General features: G+C 39.9%; 2 protein-coding genes across 2 annotated transcripts; both read left to right on the top strand.

Moving 5' to 3' along the window:
• The first annotated feature begins 4086 nt into the window (after positions 1-4086).
• Positions 4087-15127, top strand: f9b (coagulation factor IXb). The gene is made up of 8 exons (XM_037687323.1): positions 4087-4189; positions 8547-8719; positions 9477-9501; positions 9588-9701; positions 9821-9952; positions 12066-12481; positions 12988-13132; positions 14568-15127. The coding sequence occupies exons 1-8, from the start codon at positions 4102-4104 to the stop codon at positions 15125-15127; spliced, it is 1653 nt and encodes a 550-aa protein (XP_037543251.1). The 5' UTR covers positions 4087-4101.
• On the top strand, positions 6388-6687 carry LOC119420739 (histone H2A-like). Its single transcript, XM_037688169.1, has one exon. The coding sequence runs from the start codon at positions 6388-6390 to the stop codon at positions 6685-6687; it is 300 nt and encodes a 99-aa protein (XP_037544097.1).
• Positions 15128-17951: the final 2824 nt, after the last annotated feature.

Here is a 17951-nt window from a genome sequence, read left to right as displayed (position 1 = left end):
AAGTTACTAAGGAGCTGCAAGTTCAGTGCCAGCTAACTGGCTGAGGGTTGCAGTGATTTATCCACAGCTGTAATTCAAACTCTAATCACACTGTCATCGACACTGAGCCTGAAGATCGGCTGTTTTTCACCTCACTGAGTAAACTGCTGCGACAGCTCAAGACTTTCCTCCCATTTGATTTGTTCCTGTCATATTTAGAAGGTGCTGGTTTGCTTGCAGAGATTTTACAGTAACATTTAATTATTCAGATGATGAGGCTGTTTAATACGTGAATGCATCAACAGCGTTTTTGTTTGTGTGTCAAGGTCAAGGTTTCTTTATTGTCATTCTCATCATATGTGGTACATGTGGTGGAACGAAATTGCACAGGGTCCCAGTTACATCCAAAAAAAGTATCAATTGTTAAAGAAAAGCATTAATAAGATCTAAGATATGAACTAAGAAATAAATACTAATGTGTGTGTGCACGCGCGTGCGTGTGTATGCGTGTGTGTGTGTGTGTGTGTGTGTGTGTGTGTGTGTGTGTGCGCGTGCGTACATGTGTGTGTGTGCTTGCATGCATGAAACTCAGAAAGAAATCAATGAATATACAGTGCAGCAGTGACTGGTTAACTTTTGGCCATCAGGCTAGTCAACTTTAGCAAACAAAACTTTCTGTAACTCAGTCACTTTTACAGACAACACACTCAATTGTAGTGTGGTAGTAGCTGAAAGTCATCCCCATTAATATCTTTGTTTAAAAGTGGCTTTCCAGCAGCTTTTTATTGGCCACAGCAATCTCTTTCTTTAAGCAACAGTAATTAGAGAGACAGGTAGAAAGGTACTTGGTGTGTCATCTGGACAGAGAATGAATGATAAGAAAACCTGGTGGTGGAATAGTGAAGTGCAGGCTGCCATTCAAAGGAAGAGGTTAGCCAAGAAGAAATATGACAGTGAGAAAATTGAAGAGAGGAAACAGGAATATAGGGAGATGCAATGTAGAGCAAAGAGAGAGGTGGCGAAGGCAAAGCAGAAGGCATATGATGAGTTTTTTTTTATGGAAGGCTGAACACTAAAGGGGTCGAGAAGGACTTGTACCAATTGGCAGGACAGAGGGATCAGGCTGGAAAGGATGTGCAACAGGTTAGGCTAGTTAAAGATAAGAATGTGAGGAGGGTGTGACGGAAAGATGGAAGGAGTACTTTGAGGAGCTAATTAATGAAGATGAAAGGGAAAGAAGAGTAGAGGTCATAGAAACTGTGGAGATCAGTGAGGGTGAAGTTCTGAAAGCTCTGAAAAGAATAAAGAAGGGGAAGGCAGTAGGACCTGATGACATACCAGTGGAGGTTTGGAAATGTCTTGGAGAGATGACAGTGAGGTTTTTGACTAAAATATTCAATGGCATATTTAAGGGCGAGAAAATGAGGAATGGAGAAGAAGTGTGCTTGTGCCCATTTTTAAGAACAAGGGTGATGTACAGAATTGTAGCAACTACCGGGGAACTAAGTTGATGAATCACACAGAGAAGGTCTGGGAGAGAGTTGTGGAAGCTAGTCTTAGATGAGAGGTGACCATTTGTGAGCAACAGTATGGTTTCATGCCAAGAAAGATCACCACAGATGCCATCTTTGCTTTGAGGATGCTGATGGAGAAGTACAGAGAGGGTCAGAAAGAACTCCATTGTGTCTGTGGATTTAGAAAAAGCATATGACAGGGTCCCGAGGGAGGAGGTGTGGTATTGCATGAGGAAATCTCGAGTGGCAGATAAGTACCGGTATGTTAAACTGGTACAGGACATGTATGAGGACAACAGGACAGTGGTGAGATGTGCTGTAGGGGTGACAGATAGCTTCAAGGTGGAGGTGGGAGTGCATGAAGGATCAGCTCTAAGCCCCTTCTTGTTTGCTCTGGTGATGGACCGATTAACAGATGAGGTCAGGCAGGAATACCTGTAGACTATGTTTGCAGTTGACATTGTGATCTGTGGTGAGAACAGGGAACAGGTGGAAGAGAACTTGGAGAGGTGGAGGTATGCACTTGAAAGAAGAGGAATGAAAGTCAGCCATAGTAAGACAGAGTACATGTGTGTGAATGAGAGAGAGAGGAAAGCCGAAAGAAGAAGGAGAAGAAGAAGTAAAGTATATTATCTATGCTGTTTAAAGAAACTATATTGTATTTTACAAAGTACTTACTGTAAACCCTCAGCTGTTATCTTGAAGAAAAGGGAGTCCAGTCACTTTTCTTTCATCTCTGTCAGGTTCTGTTCTTGTGTTGTTTCGCTGCTCGGGGATACTTGTTTCAGCGCTGCTGTCTGAATCTGAAATGAGGTTTTCAGATGATGAAAGCTGATTGGACAAATGTAATGATGTCATGCTGTGGTGTTCGAATGTTAAAGACAAAATTACAATTTTTTTTGTTAAATTACAAGTTGATATGGTTGCAACTTTGTCAACAGCATGTCATTAAACACATTATTATAATGTATTCTGTATCTGGAGCAGGGAGAGGAAGAACAATTGTCATCCATTTCAGAAGGTTTATTTTACCCACATGTAAAGTACAAAGATCACCAGCCCTGGGCCATTACCATTTCACCATGTGGTTTCAAATAATGGCTCCGAGTGTAAACTGAAAACCCATCTTCTTCAGAGCTTGGTCACACCTCCCAGGAGGAGTCACCGCCATCGATGAATGGGAAACCCTACTCTGTCATGTGGCCCAGCTTTCAACCAATAATATCTCGCCATCGTATGTTCTATAATGGGTGGGTGCGTGAATGTTGGGAGTTTTAGGCATGTAATTAAAAGTACATTTTCTACCGGAAACGGAATCAGATCATGTTTTAACACAATATTATTCTAAATAACAAAACAGGATACATATATCTAGACATTTCATTAAGTTAATATATTATCTGATAAAATTATATTTCAACATTGTGGAGAGAGAAATACAGGCTGTGTTCAAAATATTCATACAGTGCCTGTGCAAACCTATAAAACCAACCTTCATCAGTAAAACAGCTGAAATACAGTTGGTTTGTACATTGGGATCTCCAACATTTCTTTAACATGTATCATATTCAGGCTTAAATATGTCAATACAGTATCACAAGTTTTATAATAATTTCTCAAGCCCCACAACTTGGACAAAAGTCTAGACAAGGCACTTAATCTCAGAGACATCTAGATAATTATAGGCATTTTAACAAGGCTGAAAATCCCAATGATGAGCTGCAGATGTTAGTGTTAGCCTTGATTAGCCTACGGTGATATGCCACAATGAATTATCAGAGTCAGTCAGTGAGATTTATTTGTCATACACACCACATGTGGTACATGAGGTGGAATGAAGTCCCACAGGGTCCCAGTTACATCCAACAAAAACACAAATAGTAAAGAAAAACATTAGTAAGATCCGAATCATGAACTAAGAATATACTACATTCACTAAACTACATTCACTAATTATGGTATATTTCTATCAATGTTGTGTATGTACATATATTTTGTGTAGATTTGGTACCAGAAATCTACATAAAATCAATAGAATTTCAGGCTGTAAAGCAACAACAACAAAAAAGAATGCCAAGGCGGTGAATATTTTTGCAGTCCGCTGGATATTTGTTTGTTTGTTTGTTTACTTGTTTGTTTGTTCAAATATAGAATCTTTATGAATTTGCCTGTGTTTGCTCCCTCAGGATAATCCGTTAGCTATGTCGCAAAAGCTGCATGTTGGACAGGAATCATGTATAAAATCAACACGAATGACAGCTGATAACCTTACAGCACGTACACACACACACACACACAACCAACTTAATGTGTGTCATAAGCAGTCAAATTTCGATTACATTCAAATTAAAAATTAAATCAAATATAATCCATTTCTGAATTAAAAAAATATTACTTGCTAGTAAATTATATAACCTTTTTTTCACTTCTAATACAATTTCTACATTCATTTTCTCTCATGGGAATACACAGAGATGTAAAAGAACAAACACACACTCTGTGGCCACACAGGTGAGTAAACAATGTGTTGCTGTACTTTGGAGCGGTGGACGAGTGTTTCCGGAACTGCTTTAATTTTTTGGGACAAACTCAGACAGACAACAGCAAAATGGCCAGAGTTTGTTTACAGCTTTTTATTGCCATTTTGCAACTGCAGATCCACGGACTTGGTGCTGAGATTCAAGAAGGAAGCTCAGGTAATCAACAACACATCAGGCATTTATTGATTGGGGGCAGAAACATCCAAAGTTCTGAGATTTAAAAGTACACGACGAGTCTGGTGATCAGGACATTGTTCATCGGGTATGTTTTAGCAGCCTGGTCACAATCTTAAGTTCTTAAACTTCATACATTACATTCCAAGATATTTCCAGTTTTATCTCGTCAATGTTCTTTGGACAGACATTTAATTTGTTCAGGCAGACAATAGATGTCACAAATAGTTTTCAATTCCATATCAAGAATACAAATTAGTATCAACTGAAATTCTTCCCTGCTTTGTGTCTTCAATTCCAGGACTTTTTATATGTTTTGATTGGAGAAAAAGCATTAAATGAGAAAAAACTTTAGTCCTAAAACATATCTGGCATGTGTTGTGCACCTGGAATACACAAACTGTGTCAACCCATTAGATACACATGATGAATTGAAAACTAATGTCAAATTTAATGTAAAAAACACTACATTTCTCTGAAAACTTTTTTTTTCTTTCTCACTGTCCTCCGATGGAACCAGACGTGTCTCCCAGTCCCAATACACCCCCCCCCCCCCCCCCCGCTTCCCTGCTGCACTCATTTGTCCTGTGAACCCTTAAAAAGCCTCTTTTTTTGCTTTTGTTTTTTCTGCATACCTCTTAATTGGAAGGATCAGCTGGTCTCTCAACAAAATTGATCAACTTCTCCTGACAGGAGTCAGTGCATAAGGAGGACCCTCTTACCTCGACGGAAACAAATTTGATTCATGATGACAAATGGTTATTTTGCTGTTTGGCTGGTGAATTCTGGATTGTCTATAAATTTGTGTGAATGTGTCGAATCTCGACAGCGCTCAGACTGAATTTGTGGAGCTGCAGCAGGGAGCTGGAGCAGCTGTTATCAGGACTGCGGACTCTAGCTCTAGCAGCACACATGAAGGGGAAATAATCTTGGAGAAGCTGTGAGCTCGACTTTTGGCGTAAAGGATCAATTCGGCTGTTTTGGAGTTCCATCAGAGGACTATATACCAGCGAGACTTTAAAAGGCAGAAACAACAATTCATGAGTTCTGCCTGGCCCAAACTGTGGCCTTGATGCCGGACTTATCTCAACTCCTCCTGGAATGTTTTGAATACAACAAAGATGCTTTGACTGTCTCCTCACCCCTCCCTCCCCCAAGGCTGTGGACATGTGACAGAGCCTCAAATGAGCTGATGATGAATGACACCTCTTATTTGGACAATGGCTGAGAGGGGGGGCTCTGGACTATGCTACGACTTTCCCTTAAAAATTCAATGTCTTCACCGTCCTATATGTACATGTATACGCTTGAATTTCCCATCCGTGGGGCAATAAAGTCTGTTTCTATTCTATAACGTCTGTTTATGTTGCTTTGCTGTGGTAGGTTTTTTTGATGCCTCAAATCGTGCCCTGTCTAGGACACGGAGTGAGAGATCTTTTTTTATACCGTCTCTCCTCATGTTTTCTTCCCTTTTCTCATCTAAGTAAAAATATTATTCTGATTAAGAATAAGAAAAGGCTGCGCTTTCTATAGTTGCAGCTTCGTGCACGCCGCCCATCTTTCGGACAACTGTACGTACATGTTCGCGTTGTATCTTGGTGCAATGCCATTAAAGTTTATTCTGATTCTGAAAACCATTCATTTTCGATAGATTTGGAATTAAACATCATCATGATGTTCTAAAGATATTTTGTCTTCAAAATATTACAGTGTCCTGCATATAAATACACAGGCTCTGCTGGCTTTTTTTGGATTTCAGTTCAATTCAGTTTATTTACATAGCGCCAAGTCACAACAGAAGTCATCTCAGGGCACTGCACAAAAGCATTCACATACATTATAAAAACCAATTAGTTAAAGTTAAGTTGAAATTTCATGTCTTTTCGTGTCATCTCACCTTATGATATACCAATTATATATGATAAAACGCCTTATGATACAAATTGCACCTGGCTGCATGTTGGAGCAGCTCTGTCAATTTCATTCTGGGATGTTGCTTTTGAAAACTTTAATTCTTCTTTTTTGTGGATGTAAATCGCTTTATTTTTTAGTTGATTATTTCTTCTGATATCAGATGCTGTGCAGCTTGAAGGATTTTTACTGAAACCTTTTTGCTTTTGTACATTTGTTATGATGCATAACCATGGCAACAAGGTGGTTTTTACATCTCAAAAGCTCAAATGATACCACAGCTCCAAATCACAAACGAGTTAAAAAGGAGGTGCTGTGGATGTATCCCCGTCTATCAAGCGGAGGTGCTTGAGTACTTGACCGCTGAGATCCTGGAGCTGGTGGGAAAAGCGGCTCGTGATTACAAGAAGACCGGGATCATCCACCGACACCTGCAGCTGGCTGTCTGCAATGACGAGAAGCTCAACAAGCTGCTGGGAGGAGAGACCATCACTCAGGGAGGAGTTCTACCCAAGATTCAGGTGGTCCTGCTGCCCAAGAAGACCGAAAAATCCACCAAGTCCAAGTAGATCAACATCTGCAACCAGTTTCTTCAGATCTGCTCTAAGACAGACTGGTATAACAGATCCTTCCTGCCTATAACAACTCTAGTGAAACCAGGATGATGAGTTACAACAACATTTAACTTCCCTTTGGGATGAATAAAGTATTTTTGAATTGAATTGAATAAACTCACTACACACAAACTGTAGAGTATTTGAAGAAGTTAAAACTAATTCATATCCAAATGAAAACATACAACTTGGACAGCAGTCCATCAAAGACACGTTATATCAGGGAGCTGTTTATCAGTCAGCTGGAGAAGTAAAGTGAAGGATAATGGATGAACCTCTGAGTGAGGTCATGGTCTTTAAATGAAAGAGCCTCTCAAGCCAGCGAGATCAGCCACCGTAGGTTCATCTAAGCAGAAGCAGGTCAACCTGCATCATATCTGCCAAGCTCTTTAAAAACCTGATTATATGTGAGGTCGAGTGGTTTCATCTGAACATGGTGTCAGAACATTTACATTTTAACTTCATGCTGAAAGCAGGGCCTTTAAAACTGCAGAGCGACATCCAGGGCTCAGAAACAGATCCAAAGAGAAAGAGTCTTCCTGTTTGGTTGGGTCAGCTCCCAGAAATGTGGATTCAATAAACCCTCATGTAAAAGAGATAATCCAGTCATTTATGAAGTGATGTTTTGTTTAAGAGTTATCAATACTTCAAAACTTACCAGCTGTGACATCAGTCACTGCACGTAGTATGGAGAAATAGAGAAAAGGTCTTCTCTAATGACAGTCTACACGCAACATTATCTCATTCATAATACGTTAAAATTGGGAACATTTCCAGGGACAGCTTTAGCCGGAGACAGGTCGTCCAAAATGGGGACTGTCCCCGTAAATCAGAGACATCTGGTCACCTAGTCTAGGCTAAGCTATAATTACTAGCTTCTGTACATCTGTGCAGTAACCTGGATGTTGTTTGATTAAGAGAAAAACAACAAACTAATTTAAAAATGGTGCTTGAAGGCTTATTAGTAGCCAACATATCACTTTTCCACACCTTTTATTTAAAATAAAAGTTATTTTAAAAGCCTGAATAACAATAATAAAAAACTGGCACTTGTTTGTCTGTCATTAGCCTAGCAATAATTTTCACCTCTGACTGATGTCTCAGCTGATGAAATAAGATCATGATAACTATTAGACAGAACATAACATCAAAAATGACCAGACTATCCCTTTAAAGTACTGTTTATACTTCAGTTGGACATCAGTCAGACTCATCTCTTGGAATCACTTCTGCCCTCAGCACACTGTAACTTCAGCTAAATTTGAGCGTTCTAAACAGCTGATGTGAAAATGATTGAAAACAATACCATCAGAACTTTGCAAAGTTTTTATTCATCACTAATATTTTTATATTTTCCTTCCAAGAACATGTTATTGTTTTGATTTGAACTTTGGCCCTTTTTTTGCTCTTCATTTTCTACTCAATTTTTATTGTTCATGACAAGATACTGGGCTTTAAAAATGAAGAAAGTGGACAAGAAGAAGCCCTAAAACAATGGAGTCAGTTGTAAAAGCTGGACTAAATTATTCAGCATGCATCAAAGAAGTTACTACTTACTTATAACAGTCATGTATTTGTAAAATTATCACATTCTGACCACTTCTGCTAGTACTGATAATCCATTTAGCTTAACCCTTAGAAATTGTGTGAATGAATCATGAGCGTGGACCAAGATCTTTTTCATACAAACTGAGGTTTAAAATAAAGTTTTGTGCTAATTTTAGCACATTTATTTGTACAGAGTTATACATTATATTTGCAAAGTACTATAAAAGAAAAAAAATAATTACTTTTTTTTTTAACTTCCCTTTCAGCAGCTGTGTTTGTGACCCAGCAGGCGGCACACATGGTGCTGCATCGCCAGCGAAGGCACAACAGTGGTCATCTGGAAGAAGTTTTCCAAAAGGCCAACCTGGAGCGAGAATGCAAAGAGGAAGTCTGCTCGATGGAGGAGGCCAGGGAGGTGTTTGAGAATGATGAGAAAACTGTAAGTTGTGAAAACAATCCTATATCGATTACCGTAGTTTCCGGAGTATAAGTCGCAGCTTTTTGCATAAATTTGCAAGTCCTGCAACTTATACACTGATGCGACTAATATAAAGTTTTTTTCCCATATTTATAATCCTATTTTTAACTGACATCTTATGCTTTCATTCATTCTGACATGGAAAATATTGAACAATACTATTTGCAGCCGCTAGAGGCACTTGAGGTGTTTGGTGTTAGTTAAATTTTAAAAGAAATACAACAGCGAGTCCTCCCTCTGCGCGCTCCTGCAGCCGTGAATCGATTTTTGAAATGAAGCCGTTTTGACCATCAAAGTGCATTTATTAAGGAAAAGTTAAACTGACACACCTTTGTTATAATGTCGAGCAAACAAATAATTGTTTTTAAGTGTTAATTGTTAAATTCTTGTTAAAGTCCTCCTGTGCACGTTCCCGCTTCCGCCATTTGGCAGCCAATTGATTTTTTGCACAACACCGGCCCACGTTTCCAGTTGGTCAGCGGTGACGCATAACAAATGCGGCGCATCAGCTGTGATGCATAATAGATGCAACTTATATGGCGAAGCGACTTATTTATGATTTTTATTTTCCACTTTATTTGACATTCTTTGGACTGATGCGACTTATATGCCGGTGCGACTTGTACGGCGCAAAGTACGGTATTATTGTTTTACTTTGAAACAAAGACTATCGTTGGCAAAAACAGTTTTGTCCTTAACGTTGGTGTTTCTCTTTCAGATGGAATTCTGGGCTGTTCATGTTGGTAAGACACGAAAACGACACATTCTCACACTCAGAGTGAAATTGACAGTAGAATTTGTAGTGTGTGAGTTTCATGCTTGTGTGTAGATGGTGATCAGTGTAGGCCTCAACCCTGCCAGAATGGAGGAGTGTGCCAAGATGGAATCAACTCTTATATTTGCTGGTGCCGACCAAACTTCGGCGGCAAGAACTGTGAGACCGGTGCGTGGGACAGGAAAAAATTCAACAAAAATATGTATTTTCTTTTCATTGGCATTCATACAAACAAGTGCATATGTATTTATGTAGAAAGTTTTAAGTCATTTCATTGTTTTTTACAGACATAACCAAACTGTGCTCGGTCAACAATGGTGGATGTTCACATTTCTGCCTGATGCAAAATCAGCGAGTCGTGTGTCAGTGTGCAGCAGGCTATAAACTTGGAGCAGACAAGAAGACTTGTGAACCAATAGGTAAAATACATTTAAAAAATACATTATACAGAGCATTAAGCTATGTAGTTGTTAATTTCTTTTGCAGAAAGTACTGTATTTTTTGGCCTACAAGTCGTGTTTTTTTTGCGTAATTTACATGCCCTGCAACTTATATGCCGAAGCAACATATTTATGGATTTTTCCCATATTTATAAACCAATTTTTGGCTGAGATAAGACCGTTTAATTCATTCTGACTGAAAATATTGAACACCACCATTTTCAGCTGCTAGATAGCACTTGAGTAGTGTGGTATGCCGTTGTGTCATGTAGCAGGTAAAAGTGGCTATTAATGACACAATCGGCTTCCCTTCATCCAGCTCGCCTGGAGCAACCGTCAAATCAGCATCATTTCACTGCACCGCCCCCATGAAATGCAGCTAATTTGACCATTGAAGTGCATTTATTATGTAAAAGTTCAACTGAGACACACCTTTGCTATAATGTCGAGGTAACAATTGTTTTAGATGCTTATCTTGTTAAATTTCAAAGAAATGTACAGCGAGTCGTCCCTCTGCGCACGCCTACTTCCCCATATCGGCTTTTGAAATTCAGCTGATTTGACCATCAAAGTGCATTTATTAAGGAAATGTTAAACTGAGACACACCTTTACAATAATTTCGAGCAAACAAATAATTGTTTTTAAGTGTTAATCTTGTTAAATTCTTGTTGGACTGATGTGACTTATAGGGCAGTGCGACATATACGACGGAAAATACGGTAATGTGTGGAAGTGGCAATGGGTTGTAATTCCCTCTCACAAACTGAAAAAATGTGGGATATGAGCTAATTTTCTGCCACAAATGCTTTCCCATTTGAGTAATGTTGTATTGGGGTCGAGATGGTGTAGGGGCAGGGCAGCCGACTTGGGACCCGAAAGTCCTGGGCTCGATCCCCGGTCATTGCACATCTCGTGGTGTCTCTGAACAGGACACCCTATCCTCAGTTGCCCCCCCCCCCCCCCCCCCCCCCCCCCCCCCATAGCTGCCCACCGCCCCACCCGGTGGTGGATGGGCTAAATGCAGAGAGCCAATTTTGCCATTGTATGGGAACATACAATGATGACAATACATAACACATTATTATTAAATAAATAAAAAATTATGAATCATTATTGTTATATTAGTTGTTTAGACAAAGTTATATTTTTGCAAAAATGAAAATATATTGAGTTCTTCACTGAAGTGTGGGGTCTGGGAAATGGTGTGATGAAACAAGTACAAATACTTGCCATCACACATTTGTAATCTAACAAAGTTATTGATGTTTTTTCTGTTTTTCAAAGATGCGCACAGGTGTTTGGAAAACTGCTCTTTATTAAAAGTTTCATGGAAATTTTTAGGGATGCGTCTCTTTCCAAATAGGTTTTCTTCATAGAATGTTTGTTTGATAAAGACTGCTCCTCGTCGTATTATTACATTTAACATACATAACATTGCAGAGAGTGGTGAAGGCTGCACAGAAGTCTGTCAGAGTCAGCCTCCCCACCATCACAGACATCTACACCTCCAGATGCATGAAGAGGGCTACCTGCATCATGAAGGACCTCACTCACCCAGCACACACACTTTTTGCCCCACTCCCCTCAGGAAGGAGGTTGAGAAGCATTAAGTGTAGAACCACTAGACTGAGGAACAGCTTCTACCCTGAGGCTGTTAGACTCATGAATCTCTAACTAGAATAATCACTGTGAAAAATCACATCATGTTGCTGCTGATCTGTTTCATGTTGCTGCTGATCTGTTTCATGTTGCTGCTGATCTGTTTCAATGTTGATGTGTTCATGCGTGCACATCTGCTCACAGACTCATGTTCATGTTTGTGCTGATGTTCAATGTTTTATGTTATGAGTGCTTAGTGTATATTTAGTTTATGTTTTTCTTAGTTCATATCTTAGATGTTATTACTGTTTTTCTTATACATTTTATTGTTGGATGTAACTGGGACCCTGTGTACATAATTTCGCTCCACCACATGTACCACATGAGGTGCGAATGACAATAAAGAATCTCTGACTCTGACTGATACATAGAAATTTAAATAAAATCCCAAAGTGCATTTCTTTTTTCTGTATTTGTTTTATTTTCCCTCAGTGCAGTTCAGCTGTGGTCATGTGGTCCTGCCCTCCGGCATCATCACCAGGTCCATCATGCCAATGCAATCATCAACGGTGGCATCCTCTGCTCCAACAAGACAAAATTCCTCTGATGACTACAATAACCAGCCTGATGACTATGATGAGGATACAGATTATGAACTCAGTCCTGCAGTGAATGTGTCAGACCTGCCCGTGTCTTTGACAGATGAAGCGAGCTCAGTGAAACTGGACTTCAGTCCTAGGTTAAGTCGAGCTGAGGCTGATGTTGGTTCTGATGCAAGTCACGCTAAACCCCCCACAGAGGAGCTCTCATGGGGTTTCTCCAAACTCCCCAACATTACAGCTGAAACGAACTCTGACCAGAGGATCGTAGGAGGTGATGAGGCCATTCCTGGAGAGATACCTTGGCAGGTAATGAGCTTCAGGATGCAAAATGGAAAACTGTGGACGAAATGAAAATTCTTCTATGCTTTTTATTGTGGTTCTTCCATTTTGTTGTTCAGTTAGTTTGTTTCTTGTGTGTGCATGTCTTAATTATTTAAGGCATCTAAACTATGAGAAAGAAACATCTTTAGTTGAAAGGTTTTAACTACATCCTGTCAAATTATTGGTGCTCAATCCAGAGGAGACTCTGCTTTTTTTAAAGAAATGCACTGACACGGCCTCTGGTTTGTTGCAAGTACTGTTCGTATATTTTATTTAAAAATATTTTCTTTGTAATTAATGAAACTTAGCTGGCAGCTAAAGATTGATGTGGTGATGAGAACACAAGAATGTAATGTATAAAAATAAGAACGTTGGATGTTTAAGTCAAAATCTAACTAAACTTTGGCTCCTCCCACATTATGCTTGAGGTAGTTTTTGTTTCTGTACTATTGTCACTTCAGCCTCTTAAAGCACAGGTGTTTTGTTTACAGGTGGCCCTGATGACTCACTCAGAGACTCTGAACAGAGCCGAGCCGTTTTGTGGAGGCTCTCTGATTAGTGACATCTGGGTGATTACTGCAGCCCATTGCCTGGAGAAGTCGGGTCAAAGAAGGACAGATTTTTTTGTCAGAGTTGGTAAGAAAACCTCATTGTATACTTTAATACCAAGTCCTTTGTATTTATCTGTTTAAAAAAAAAAAAAAAAAAAACTCCTGTTTGTGTCTTAAAGCAATAACTGAAATGCTTGAAGTGAGGTTCCATGGAGAATCAATGAACAGTATCTTACTTGTTGTAGATACCGTAATTTCCGGACTCTACTTTTTTCACACGGTTTGAACACCGCGGCTTATACAATGCTGCAGCTAATTTATGGGGGCGTGGGATTTGACGGGCTAACAGCCACCAAAACATTTAGCCTCATCACACCCGAGCACTCACATAGTTGCCCAATATACGTCTCTCTCGGGGGGTGGGTCCTCGTGGCTCAGTGAGACTATTTATAAAAATAAAGATTTTAAAAATCTGACCAATGAAATTACTGAACAGGTCACAGTGGACCAATGAAACCAAGTTTTATTGGTCCACTGGAGAGGGAGGGGGTGGACTTCTCATTCTCTCCTCCCCATTGTGCCCCCAGAGAGGGCACATCCTGCTGGAGTTTCCCCCTCGTTGGGGAATAACAAAGTATTTGTAGCCATTTAAAAATAAGTGTGAATCTTAAATCAAATCATGAATTTGCCTCGAGACAAAAGTGACGTTGAGAGCAACAACGAGACTGAGGACGTGTGCGATGAGGTTTTTCTGAGGCTGTTACGGGCACAGTTCGGAAAAAAAGCGTTTATTGTACGTATTTTTGTATGTTAACGGTATGTATTTAATTAAAAGTTTTTTTTAAATCTGTGTAAATATCTCATGTTACAACATGGACACCAATGGCTTATACACAACTGTGGCTTATATATGTACAAAAATATTATGGTAACACTTTATTTGAAGGGGTGTTCATAAGGCTGACATGACACTGTCATGAACATGAACGAGTCTTTATGAATGGTCATGACTTGTAAATTATGACACCTTTAATGCAAAGCTGACACTGGTCAAAATGTCTTTGTCATGTCAACTTGACATTATAAGTCAAGCCTATAACAAAAAATGCCAGGTTACTGTAATTTAGCTTTAAAGTTTGATCATTAATACCTGTTATAACATTTATGACAGGTTATGATTTCTTGGTTAATGTCAAATTGTCATAACAAAGACATTTTGACCAGTGTCAGCTTTGCATTAAAGGGTCATAATTTACCAAATGACACTTAATGACGACAGTCATGAACATTCATAAAGACTCGATCATGTTCATGACAGGTGTTATGTCATGCTTATGACATTCTTATGACAGTGTCATGTCAGCCTTATGAACAGCCCTTCAAATGAAGTGTTACCAAAAGTATTTTAAAATTTAGTGGGCACAGCTTATATTCAGTTGCACTTAATAGTCTGGAAATTACGGTATATATTTTAACGGCTTCAACTGAGAGAAATGTAAATGCACTTTTTTTACTTTCAGGTGAACATGATATAGTTGTTCATGAGGGTCCAGAAAGAGACCACTCCGTGGCAGAGCAGCATGTTTACTACGAGTATGATTCTGTGAAGTCCCAGTACAACCATGACATTGCACTGCTGAAGCTGGCCTTTCCAGTGGAGCTGTCAAACCAGAGGCGTCCTATCTGCCTGGGCCCCAAAGAGTTCACACAGAACATCCTGAGAGGGTCTACAAACTCCCTGGTGAGCGGCTGGGGAAGGATCCGTTTCCAGGGCCCCGAGGCCAGCAAGCTTCAGAAGCTGTCAGTCCCCCACGTGGACCGGACCCTGTGTATACAGAGCAGCCGGGACCACATCACCCGGTACATGTTCTGTGCCGGTTATCCACACGGGCAGATGGATTCGTGCCAGGGGGACAGTGGGGGGCCACTTGCCACCAGTTACAAAGGAACCTGGTTCCTGACGGGCATCGTCAGCTGGGGGGAGGAGTGTGCCAGGAAGGGGAAGTATGGTATCTACACGCGAGTGTCGCGGTACTACAAGTGGATCAGTAATACAACAGGGATCATAAAGGCTGAATAAAAACATAAAGACAGCAGCGTTTAGTTTGTTTGATCAAAGATTTTCTTCTGCTGGATTCAGACATTTGGCAGTTTTGGCTCCAATAAAATATATTAAGAATCATTTTTGTGATTGGTATATTTAGGAATTAAAAAATGACCTTAATCCAACATTTATCTTTATTTTTATTTTCCTTTATTGAAATATCCCTTCGATTCTGATTTACTTGCATAAGTCAGAAGATTCAGTAATTTCTTCAGCTGAATTTGATGCACAGCTAAGATTTTTTTCACCAGTTTAACTTGTCTGTTTAGTAAAAGCATGGATTTGATAATCCCAAATCAAGTTGTAGAAGCTGAATGCTGTGCATCAGAATACACCAATTATTGACATTTTTCCTGCTACCTTATTTAAAACCACTGACTTAAAACAAGTGTTTTGTTTTTAGGAATACTTAAAAACCCAGACCAAGCCCTTTTTTCATAAAATTATATGTCTTTCCGGTACGTATAAAACAACGTGGGGCGCTTGAAATTATTTTTCTGATACATTTTCAGTGAGCTAGGCAATTTAAATCCAGATCTGAGTCATTAAGGAATGAAAATGTTTGTCCAGACAACTTTGTAGGCTTTTGTCTTGTGAACAAATGATGCTTTTCAGAAAGTCTGGCTGTGAAGAGCCAGTACATTACTGTTAGTGGTACAGAAAAATAAAAGCAATAAATACCACTAAAGTTTGACTGAACACATTTGTTTCACAAAACTTAAAAATATACTTCTCAGAAGACTTCTGAAAGTCTTTTATATTGTGTGTTTCATCCATCCATTAACTTTACCCGTTTATTCCATTTTGGGTCACGGGGGTCGCTGGTGTCCATGTCCAGCAATCACTGTGCGAGGGGCGGGGTACACCCTGGACAGGTCGCAAGTCCATCACAGGGCCACATAGAGACAAACGAGACAAACAACCATTCACTCTCCCACTCACACCTAGGGACAATTTAGAGTTACCAATTAGCCTAACATGCATGTTTTTGGTCTGTGGGAGGAAACCGGAGTACCCGGAGAAAACCCACGCATGCATGGAGAGAACATGCAAACTCCACCCAGATGGTCCCTGGACCGGGGTTTGAACCAGGGACCTGCTCGCTGAGAGGCAGCAGCTCTACCAGTTGCGCCACCGTGCTGCCCTCCTAAATAATGTATTTGTTTTAAATATTGAGGAGTGAAATGACAAACGGGAAACAGGTGTGTGGAAGAAACTAAGCAGAGGCTAATCAGCCAAATTAAAAACAGGTGTGGAGGATTTAAAAAAAGGGCAAGACATAATGGGGGGAGGGGGAGACAATCTGAAGCAATATTGGATTAAAATCTCAAAATATGGTTAAATATTAAAAACCATTGTTTCATTTATATTTTATAAGTAAAACTGCTTCTGAAAACTGCTCCTCTGTCATCATTAAAGTCTGCAAGCATCTGTGCTGAGAAGAGATTCGTTAAGTAAAAAAGTGGAACCTCGATAATCCTGCTGGTTAGTGTTTTTTTCCCCAACCTTTATTTACACAGATAAATCACACTGAGTCTCAAAGACTCAATTACAAGTGAGACCTGTTTAGACAAACAAAAGTGATGAGAGTGACACATGTATAGGATTTGGAGGCAAAAAAAATCCTATCCAACTCTCTCCTTGGCCGAGGACAGAGAGCCGGAAATTGAAAAAAAAAAACACCCCGCACATAGTGACGCAGACATTCCTCAGAGGAGGGAAGATGACAAGAGTGGAGAGCGTCAACTAGTTCCCTCTGGTGAGATCCGTAAACACTCTTGTGCCGAAGTCGACCCAGGACACCAGAGAGAATCCAAGAGTCCTGAAATGATGACACAATGTTTATTCAGCCGGGTCCCTCTGATAGGTCCGCAGACTTCCTTGGTGAGCGGGGAGGGGGCACAGCATCGAATTTACAGAGCCTCCAGGCGAATTGAGATAAGGTGGCCTGTTAAGGCCAGCCGGGGAGCCGAATTCAGATAAACATTTGTTTTGGGAACAGGCAGAACTTTACTGATTTATGTCCACCTTGCTGATTCTTATGGATCTCAAACTTTCAAATTAAGTGGACACACCACTGGTCCATGCTTGAGAATAATCCCCGAGATCTGATCCATCCTGCCAAATTGAGTCTGGGTGCTCGAGGCACGGAGCAAACCATCACATAAGGCAGGCAGCCTGACCAGGGCCAAATTTGCTGCTGACGACTTTCTTATTTGTTGATAAACCAGAAACCAGCCAATTCCAAAAAGCAGGAAACCTGTTAACAATAATTCTAATTATATATGTGTCATCAAAATCCTCAATGGACAGCAGAGATAGACACATCACCTTCCAATCGCTCCAGGAATCACTGGCATATCCAGCTGCGTGCGTGTCGTCAGGGCAAGTCGACTCGCCTGAAGCTTGTCTTCTCATCAAGAAAATTTTATCAATTGCGTTGAGGGACCAACTGACCAGAACACAGATCAAACTGAAATAAATCACACGAGCCAGGTTGAATCAAATCAAATAATGATGTGCTTATATTTTGGAAAACAGTCATTTACATGAAGCATTACATTTCAAGCTTTGAGTCAAAATAAGTAAAATAGTGCAAAGTGAGCAAAAGCAGCAGATCTAGGTAATGTGGCTAAACGTGACTGAACTATGTCACTGTGCTTGGTGGACTTCAAAAATATTCAGAACATTTTCAGAAAAAAAGTGTAATGAGATGTTTCTAATTCTAAGGAGGACTTGATACACACCCTTTAAACAACAGAGAGTTGTTAGATATGGCAAACTTGAATCTTTATGCAGT

This window comes from Nematolebias whitei, chromosome 14 (genome assembly GCF_014905685.2).
Source record: "Nematolebias whitei isolate Nwh7 chromosome 14, NemWhi1, whole genome shotgun sequence".
In the NCBI taxonomy this organism is placed as follows: domain Eukaryota; kingdom Metazoa; phylum Chordata; class Actinopteri; order Cyprinodontiformes; family Rivulidae; genus Nematolebias; species Nematolebias whitei.
The sequence above is the reverse complement of the archived record's forward strand: the minus strand, read 5'-3'. Positions and strand labels throughout refer to the sequence as shown.

Coding starts and splice junctions, on each gene's coding strand:
- f9b (XM_037687323.1), top strand. CDS start 4,102: ATGGCCAGAGTTTGTTTACAGCTTTTTATTGCCATTTTGCAACTGCAG. Junction 4,190..8,546: donor GATTCAAGAAGGAAGCTCAG/GTAATCAACAAC, acceptor CTTCCCTTTCAG/CAGCTGTGTTTGTGACCCAG. Junction 9,502..9,587: donor ATTCTGGGCTGTTCATGTTG/GTAAGACACGAA, acceptor GCTTGTGTGTAG/ATGGTGATCAGTGTAGGCCT.
- LOC119420739 (XM_037688169.1), top strand. CDS start 6,388: ATGATACCACAGCTCCAAATCACAAACGAGTTAAAAAGGAGGTGCTGT.